A 10,082-nucleotide genomic window follows, 5' to 3' on the forward strand; every position below is an offset into this window, starting at 1 on the left:
CATCCCGATCTCACTAGTACTGAAGTTTTAATCAGCCCAACCAGTATCTGCATACACAGCTTCTTTTAAGAAATCTCTCCTCACAAAGTTTCTAGATTAACAAAACAAAAGAAGTCATAATCAATGTGCTTATAAAATACATTGGTGGAAACATTAAGTAGGTGAGCTGAAGTAAAGCAGAGAAACCTCTGCTAGACCTCAGATGCTGCCTGATGGTATTCCTAGACTTTTGATTAGTAGAAACCAGGGTTATGTTAATATATCCAAAATAGGTCTTTTCCTGTTAGTCACAGAATATTAGGTCTGACACAGAAGTAAACAAGGAGTGGCTATTTAGAGTACCAAAGGTAGCCCAAGATGAATTGTTAATTAGGCTCTGAATCTGCAAAATCATGAGGAACAGCCTCCTTCCACCCCAACCCCTTTCCCTGATATATAATTAGCCAAGAGAGTGAGATGATACTTGGTGCAGAAGTAATCTCCAGAGAACCACCTTGCTTTCTCAAGTAGTAAGGACTTCTTCAGACCACCTTGTAGGACCAGGGCTGAGACAGTGATCAATGAAAGGAGACTATAAAACCTAGAGCAGGGAGGACCACGGCTGCTTAATCATAAGTAACTCTTGTCCTTTGTCCCAATTCTTCTATAAGCTCCTGTCAATACCCAGAAGACAGGCTTTGGGGTCAATGAGCCTCTTTTTCTCCTCCTTTTTCCTGTGTGTTCTCTTTGAATAACTCTCCCTTCTCTGCTTTTTGCCATCTCTTTAATTGGCTTCCTGGGGACCAGTGGCCAAAACTAGACTATTAGGCCTGCTAGAGCCCTGTTATAACAACAAAGCAGACTGAATTACAGAGAAACCGTGATTGAAGTTTTGGGGGATGAGCTAGGTTAGAGAGACTCTCTTTGAATGACTAACATGCTTGCAGGTGACTCAATATAAAGGAGACAAACACAAAATTAATGAAGTCAATTGCTTATCACTGTAATGAAATAATTGCGACAATTATCTTCTATGATAAAGTATTTATTTCAGCTGACAATTTTGAAGGGTCCATTCCCTGATTTTGTAGTTCTATTGCTCTGTGCCTCTACTGAGGCAAAACCTCAGGGCAGGAGCTTGTGGAAGTGATGAGCCAAAGCAGAGGGAGGAAGAGTCAAGGTCCTACATTTTCTCAAGGTCACATCCTCAGTGAACTAAGCATTTCCCAGGAGGCCAAACTTTTTAAAAATTCCACTGCATTCATGCCACCTGGAATACCAAGCCTTTAGTACTTGGTTGCTGTGGAAAATTTACCCATATTTAAAACACAGCAATAACCCACACTCTTCAGAGAACACTTTTCTTTTTTCTGCAAGGCTCTAGGACACTGCCCAAATGGCACTATTTTGATTCAGTATCATGAATTTTAAGTTTTCTTGGCCATCTACAGTACTTGAAGATTTCCAGCCTTGGAAATAGCAGTTATCAGTCAACCCTGATTCTAAGAGTATAGTTCTTTACAAGGTATTACCAGGACTTCTTTGTTTAGGAATCTCTGGACTCCAATTTTTGTCCCTTGATTTGGTAAGCCCATCACAAATTCAGTAGACTCTTGGTTCCCTACTATTGGTTCGGCTCCCTTTTTCCCATGGAACAGCAGCCCAGTGCCAAACACTTTCTTCATTTTAAGTATATTTAGGGTTTTTAGTGAATTAGGTCATAAAAACCCATCTTATAATAAACTTGAAGGTTTTGTCTTTTACATGTCTCAAAGTACTTGAAATTATATTTGGAAGTATGTATTACTTGAAAATTTGAAAGTACTTATTTGTGATTTTTTTTTTGTATTCTTAAAAGTTCTTGGTCAAATTCAGCGTCTTACATATTTTTGAATGAATATTAATGGTCTGTATTTTCATTATCCATTACATTTTCAAATGCTTAGTATATAGTAATCTACACTTTCACCAAGTTTCTTACATACTTGCAGGAATTCAAAATTTGTTTCGTACTATCCATTTGTGTTTCATTCACTCATTTTTTCTTAGTGAATTTTTTTTAAATATTCCTTTCAGTTAACACAAATTTGCAAATTAATAGGCAAGAAGAAAAATCTGGAAACTAGTATAAACTCTCTAATATAATCAAAGAGCTATTTCAAATGAAAAAGTCGATTGTACTTATAACTGCATGTGTTTATAAGAAATAGGTAGGAAAGACAGAGCAAATGTTACTGTGTGCACCTAAATAGCAGTATTTTAAAACTCATCTACAAGTCAATAAATATTAAATGCTTTTAATGAACATTTATATTCATTTATAATGAGTATAAATATTTTCAATTCAGTGATTCATTAGATTTGCCCTATCATTATTTAAATAAAATTTAATCTGCTTTCTTCACCCAGTAATTTCTTGTAAGACACCCCCCTCCATTGCCAATGGAGATTTACTTACTACCACAGAAGAATTTCATTATGGAATGGTGGTTACCTATCGCTGCAGATCTGATGCGAGAGGGAAGAAGCTCTTTAACCTGGTGGGTGAGGCATCCTTACACTGTACCAGCAATGATGGGAAAGTTGGAGTCTGGAGTGGCCCTCCTCCTCAGTGCATTGAATTCAGGAAATGTACACCTCCTCATGTTGAAAATGCATTCATAGCGTCTGAAAACAGAAGCTTGTTTTCCTTAAGGGATATTGTGGAGTTTAAATGTCAGCCTGGCTTTAGCATGGAAGGAGCCAGTAGTGTGCAGTGTCATGACCTAAACAAATGGGAGCCAGAGTTACCAACCTGCTTCAAGGGTAAGTCTGACCAGGGCTTGGGGGCCTGCAATGCTATGGGGTGTTGGAGGACCAGAGTTAAGGGTTGGTTCTGGAAGAGGGCATATGAACAGGTTGGATGAATAAGTTTTCTTAGGGAATGTGAAATCAGGAAGGGACATGTGTTTGTATGAGTGTTTGTGCACCTTTACAAGCACATCCATTCAAATTGAGGAGGAGCTAAATATGAACAAGGCATGTGATATATCCTGGGAATTCTCATACACAGAAGTTCTTTACATGTATTGCCATCTCCAGCCCTTATCAGTTATTCATATGTATAATATTTACTAATATGTAATGAGTGGTCCATGGCTAGTCATATTAAATGTATGCATATTTAACTCCTAAAATGAAGCTATGGGGTAGTTACCATTCCTTCCATATTGAGGCTTAGGGGATAGATAATGTTCTAAGACTATATACATAAGTAACTTGCAGAGCAAAGATTAGAATCCAAGGTTGCCCATATGGCAGATTCTTCAAGGAACGAAGTCTTTCCTATTGATAATGGGATATAAAGATGTTAGAAGGACAGGAAGAATAAAAGAAGGAAAACAATGTTGCCAAAGATTAAGGAGCTACTGTTACTACAGGAATAGAGCAGACACAGCTGGTCCTCTGACGGTTGACACAGTCACACTCTGTCATGGCTGACACAGCCAGACCCTGCCACTGCTTCCAGGATAGAGCCAGTCCTTGCTGGTCATTAGTGTTGCTAGAATTTGAGTGGCTGTTGCTCACTTGAGAGTCACCAAGATTGCCTCAACTGATGCTGTCCCTGTATGCATAAAGGTGTCTATCACATCTTGCCTTTTATAGTGATATATATCTTCCAGGTGGCAGAACTTAATTAAAACCCCTAGAGCAGTGGTTTTCAACCTATGTGTTGGGACCCCTTTGGCAAACCTCTATCTCCAGAAATATTTACATTATGATTCAGTAACAGTAGCAAAATTACAGTTATGAAGTAGCAATGAAGATAATTTTATGGCTGGGGATCACCACAATATAGGAACTGTATTAAAGGATCACAGCATTGGGAAGGTTGGGAACCACTGTCTTAGAGCAAAGAAGTTGCAGTTTTCATGTTTCTACCCATAACAATCAAAAGGCAATAAAAAGCGTGAGACTGGGAATCATTAGAAATTTGATCAGCCTAGTCTTTAAATATCACTGCTCAATGTATTAGTCAAGGGGAGCTCTTGAAAGATGAGCCCTCAAAACAAGTATTATAATATCAAAAATATTTGGAATTTCTCATGGAAGTCATTCATTCTAGACCAATACCCCATGTTTTACTAGAGAAGTCTAAAGTTCAGAGAGGAGAACTGAGTTGATATGAGGTTTTGGATTTGGTTTTGTGTGTGTGTGTATGTGATTTTTTTCCCCCCATTTTGCAACTTTAAGTAATTGTGTTAAGACTCACATGCATCCTCACTCCCTGAGTTCAAAACAATTGCTTAAGGAGAAGCTGGACCTAAGACTGTTAGAATACTTAATGTACAGTGCATATTTCTCATTATGATAACTGGAGGTTTTTTAAAAGAATTTGCTCAGAGACTATCCAGCTGTCTTCTCAATGGAATGAAATGAGTGACTGAACAGCACCAGCTGTGTAGTGAACAAAGAGAGGTAGCTCTCTAGTGAAGCAGGATTCAAAGATCAGAACAGAATCTGTTAGCACCATTGTGGTTGCCCACTGGGAAACATGTTAGAACATTTAGGTTCTCCTTATTGCCTAATATGTGAAACTTAAAGTTGGTGATGCCTTTCTAGATAGGTAGTATGGGAATCTAAAATAAACAATCAATCTTTAATTTTGTGTAGGGTCAGTAGAAATTGGAAGTGTAGCTGAGCAGTGGTGGTGCACACCTTTAATCCCAGTGGATCTCTGAGTTTGAGCCTAGCCTGGTCAACAGAGCTAGTTCATGACAGGCAAGGCTACACAAAGAAACCCAAAACAAAACAAAAAAGAAATTGGGAGTGTTATGACCTTAGTGTACATCTTAGAGAGAAAACAATAAACTCAAGATTCATCAGGTGTAGTCACAGTGTCTGAATTGTATTGTCACATTTGGCAGAAAGGTTGTTTATTTTGTCCTATATAAATAAAGCTATTTTTTTTCTTCTTTCTTTTTCCATATAGTTGTGATCCTCTTGGCATCTGTGATCCAGTTTACCATTGAGAGAAATGTTTTCCACACCATGAGATTTCTCTCTCCCCCTTAATATGTCAGCTGCCCCCAGAAATCCAACACTAGGAGTATACCCCCAAACAAAGATGATTTTTTTTCCTCCCAAGCAGCTGTTTCTCTGCACTTCAGAGTCCTGTGGCTCCTGCATATGCAGATCTCTAGGCTTTCATCTGGCTTGACATATATGACTTGTGTTTTTACTCTCCACACACTGCTATTATTTCTGTTTGGCTCTTTTTCTCCAGTGAAATCCTGTGGTGTTTTCCTGGAACAACTTCCTAATGGACGTGTGCTATTTCCACTAAATCCTCAACTTGGAGCCAAAGTGTCCTTTGTTTGTAATGAAGGGTGAGTGTGAGCAGGCTTGATCTGCTGGACATTAAAACTAAGTCTGAGCTTGTCCAAAACAGGAAAGAAACAACTTCTGATGCTGTATATAGGAAAGATTGGTGACTTGTAGAATTGATAAAAGGAGATATGAAGGAAACCTACTGGTTTTAAATATACAGGTAATGCACTAAGTGAAAAAATCATTTTCTAAATAGAAAATAACACTAGTGATTTTGAGAAAAATTATATGTTACAAAAGCTTATATAAATAACAATGCATTTAGCAATGTTTTAGGAAAAAAATTAATACCTCATTAATAGAATTTAAAAGAGAAACAAAAAATAAAGGGCAGCTTTTTAAAGCCGACTGGTGTATCATTGAATCAGCAATGGGCTTTGGGCTCTGAGTTGGGATCATGGTGTCTGATGTTAATATTTTAGGTGAGGTCATAAACCTTCACAGCAGACACGCTTCTGTGAAACTCCTAGTCATGGACAACAAAGAGCCTGCCCTCCAGTGCTTCACAGAATCTTTGGCAGGCACCAAATACCAGGACCAAATAAGATTTAGGAGGGCATAAGGGTCTAAACATCCTTTGAGAATTTTAAATGGCTTCATACAAAAGTTGGCTCCTCTCCTCTTCCCATTTTTCTCTCCAGTCCCAGTGCTTTAAAAGAAAAAACAAACAACAACAACAGAACGCCCACCACCACAAACAACAAAACACTAATAAATTTTGAGTCTGTTACAGGCTATAGACATGTACTTCATAAGTCATCTGCTTCTCTGAATTACTCAGAAAAGTGTAACTTATTCTTCAGTAGCTTAACATGCTGTTGTGAGCTTCCTAGATAACAATCGCAGAAACAGACATAAGAACAATCTCTATTTCCTACCAGTTAACTCAGCTTTCCCAGTGACAGCGTTGGCAAGGTGTTCATTAGCAGTCTGGGTTTGCAGTTGTGACAGTGAGCAGTACCAGGTTCCTTTTAGCATGATCAGTGCTTTTGAGTAAAGGTCCAGGATCTGGCTGTGCCCTCACTACTTTCTTTAGTTTAAGCTGGGACTTTATATTGCAGTTCTGTTTTACTGCTGGAAGCTGTGGTAGTTGAGTAACTTAGCATCTGCACACCCCTTCCACCTCGTGGTTCCATTTCCTCAAAATCCTCAATGCTTTTTTGGCTAGACCTGGGAACTGAGTATTACTCTGGCCAAAACATTTTACAGTCCACTACCATTTTCTTCCTTAGGTTTCAATTAAAAGGCAATTCTGCTAGTCATTGTGTTCTGTCTGGAAGGGACAGTGTTTGGGATAGCCATGTTCCTGTTTGTGAAAGTGAGTATATATAGTGATACTTTAATCTAGTTGCTCTCCCTAACTTCTTATATTTTAACCCACACCCTCCCTTTTAGTATTTCTTCTGTATTCTAGTTTGACTTATTGACAGAAGTTGATTACTTTCATAAAAGTTTGTTTTGAATCAAAGTGAGTATCTCCTTGCTTTGTAATCTATTTGATCAGCTTCCATCATTCAGAATTCTGTGTTATGTGTGATATTTCCTGTGTAGTTTGCCCCTAGGACAGGAAGGACTTTGACAAGTTTTTCTTCTCTTTCCTCTCTTTCTCGCTTCCTTGTAATTTTCTTTTATGTTCTGCCATCAATATGCAATCACTTACTCATATTTATTTGGTAATATGCATATGTAAAACAATGTTCACTTAATTATTATTGAGCAAAAATTATGTGCCATATTTTCATCTGCACTGGAATTATAACAGTGATCATGATATTATTTATACTTAAGTAGGGAGAAGAACAAGAAACAAATTAATTAAATATTATGGAGATAATAGATCAGGTAATAGGTAATAAATCAGAGGAATATGAGAATGAGAGAAAATTAGGTAAACCACATCAGACTGAGTAGGCAAGGTAAGGTTCTTAAAGTCTCAACATAAGCATATAAAATATGCTAAAATATTAAGAAATAATAAGATTAAAAAAAAAAACCTCCTGTGCAAAATTATTTCTTATTTCTCCTACTTGTTCTGTTAAAATTTTCCAAAGTTTTTGTCTCTTTCTAGGACTTCTATTTTTGTCCATATTCTCCAGCTGTCATCAGTGGGAAGCATACAGTTACTGTTCTGGAAGCTTGTTCTCTGCCCCTCCCCTCGATCCTCTCTACTATTATCATAATTCATTTTTTCTTAACCAGTAAAGCACACTTTACACCAGTGCTTTTTCATCTGTAGTTCCATCCATCGTAGTAGCAAAATCACCTGGAATGTTACTTAGCTCCATTCCAGAACTCGGACTCTGTTCTAAGAAGGGTCAAAAGGCTACTTTTAACAAATCAGTCAAAATACTCTAATATAGGAAAGCCACACTTGCAGAAATGTCACTTTACCTTGTTGATACCTTTAGAGAGAAACATATTTTAGGCAAATCTTAGACAATTACAACAGAAAAGGAGGTTTTACTTGAAGTTGAGGAAGATATTGATAGCTGGAAAAAAAAAGAAAGCAATTTCAAGGATGAATTAAATCAAATAAAGGAATTAAATAGAAAGGTAGTATTTAAAATTAGAATCACAAGTTACTAACTTCTTTCTTCTATGTACAAAAGCAGGCCAGAAGTATTCACTTACTTCAGAGCTAAAATATCAGAATATGTTCTATACCTAGAGATTTAACATGAAATTGGTATTTTCTTTAGGTGTGGCTCACATGGATCCAGGGCTAAACTATGGTTGTCCTAACTTCTGATCTTTCTAAAAATTTCCAACTACAGATTTGATAATCACAAGTGTCCCACATTTCCTTAATGTACACAAAAAATGAAAATCAGAAAAATATTTAAAGCATAAAAAGTTTGGAGGAGTGACAATAATTCTTTATTGAAAATAGGCCCATTTTTGTAGAAGGCAAAGTTTGGGGTTGCAAATGTTTCTATAATAGCAGTTTCAATTAACAACAAAATACTAATTTTCTTGTGATTTTTCTAATTGCAGAAGTGATATGTAGCCTCCCACAGTATATGAGTGGAGTCTGGAAAGAGTTGAAAATAAAAGAATATTACTATGAAAATAATGTAACTTTGGAATGTGAGGACGGGTATACTCTAGAAGGCAGTTCTCAGAGCCAGTGCCAGTCAGATGCCAGCTGGGATCCTCCTCTGGCTAAATGTGTATCTCGTAAGTACAAAATGTAGGGATTGGAGCCCCTGCCCAGCAAAGTCACTGACTGCCCAGTCATCTATCTATTCTGGTGCCTACTGTGATGAGGTGTTACAATGTGTAGGGATAAGGGAGCTGAGAATGTGCTGTCTCAAAATACAACAAGTTAGGATGTTAATAAAATCACTTCAAGTATCACTTCAGGAGTAGAAAATGCACAAGAAGCACATGCACATGAGAGACACATACCCACACAGAAAACCACAAAATCAGAAACCATAATATATATAAACAAAAGACCAGTAAGGCTAAAAAAAAAAAAAAAAAATCTCCAATACCGCTGTGTTCATTTTGAGTTGGTCATCTACTGCTGGGCATGGGGCCTGTCTTTGAGTGTAGCTTGTATACCCAGTGAGACTCCATTGGAGAAAAATAACTTTTCATTTGAAAGCTGTTGTCAGTTGGAGATCATATCTACTTCCTGTTCTCAGTGCTGGGACCCCATCTGGCTTGGAACTATGCAGACTCTGTGCATTCTACCACAGTCTCTGTGCATTCATATGTGCATCAGTCCTGTTATGTCCAAAAGGCATTGTTTCTTCTTCCATCCCTACTGGCTCTTACAGTCTTTCCACCTTGCTTCTGCAAACAACCCTACATTTGATCATTAGCACTACCAACAAATAAAGAAGCCAACATTTTATAAAAATTGTTCACATTTTAGACCTGTTGACCTGTTTGAAATGTAAATAAGAAAGTACTAAAGAGATAGAACATACATATAAAATAGAATAAAAGGTTAATAGTGTTATCATAAGTACTATAGTGGTGGTTGTGGTAATGGTAATAATTGTAAAAGTTAAAGTATATTGAACATTTAGTACTGATGTTCAAAGGCTAGTGATAGGCATAAGATAGATAGGTGGTAGATGATAGGTATGTAGATAGATAGATAGATAGATAGATAGATAGATAGATAGATAGATAGATAGATATATTCTAATAAATGTTAATGTTTTTACAGATAAAGAAACTAAAACACGAAGAGCTTAGGTAACTTGCCCCAAACCACAAAAATAATGTAGCCTAGGTACAATCAGTCACGCCACATACCATTAGAGACAGTGTACTATAACAAATAAATGAACAAAAGTCCTACATAAATAATTGTCAAGAGGAATAATTTCCAGTACTGTAGTTAAAGGAAGGACAGCTATTAGGTAAAGGTACCAAACATCAACTGGAGGAGGAAAGGGTTTATTTGGCTTACACTTCCACATTGTAGTCCATCATCAAAGGAAGCCAGGACAAGAGCTCCAAACAGATCCAGAACCTGGAGGCAGGAGATGATGCAGAGCTCATGGAGGAATGCTGCTTACTGGCTCTCTCAGCCTGTTTTCTTATAGAACCCCGGACCACCAGCCCAGGCATGGCACCATGCACAATGGGTTGGGCTCTTCCCCCATCAGTCAACAATTAAGAAAATGCCCTATAGGCTTGCCTACAGCCTGATATTATGTAGACATTTTCTTAATTGAGATTCCCTCTCCTCAGATAGCTTTAGTGGATTTCAA

The 10,082-nt window shown here is 37.4% G+C and overlaps 1 protein-coding gene across 3 annotated transcripts in view; it reads left to right on the plus strand.

The window, feature by feature from the left end:
• Window positions 1-10,082, plus strand: part of LOC131924997 (complement component receptor 1-like protein) — a 51,854-nt gene that overhangs the window by 28,461 nt on the left and 13,311 nt on the right. For 2 of the 3 annotated variants that reach the window (XM_059280226.1, XM_059280225.1), the window contains exons 5-8: window positions 2,389-2,784; window positions 5,246-5,348; window positions 6,582-6,667; window positions 8,344-8,526. In XM_059280226.1, coding sequence (XP_059136209.1) covers window positions 2,389-2,784; window positions 5,246-5,348; window positions 6,582-6,667; window positions 8,344-8,526 — 768 coding nt within the window. The remainder of the gene's footprint in view (window positions 1-2,388; window positions 2,785-5,245; window positions 5,349-6,581; window positions 6,668-8,343; window positions 8,527-10,082) is intronic. The other variant, XM_059280227.1, reaches the window with a different exon arrangement.

This window comes from Peromyscus eremicus, chromosome 15 (assembly GCF_949786415.1).
Source record: "Peromyscus eremicus chromosome 15, PerEre_H2_v1, whole genome shotgun sequence".
NCBI classification, from domain to species: Eukaryota; Metazoa; Chordata; class Mammalia; order Rodentia; family Cricetidae; genus Peromyscus; species Peromyscus eremicus.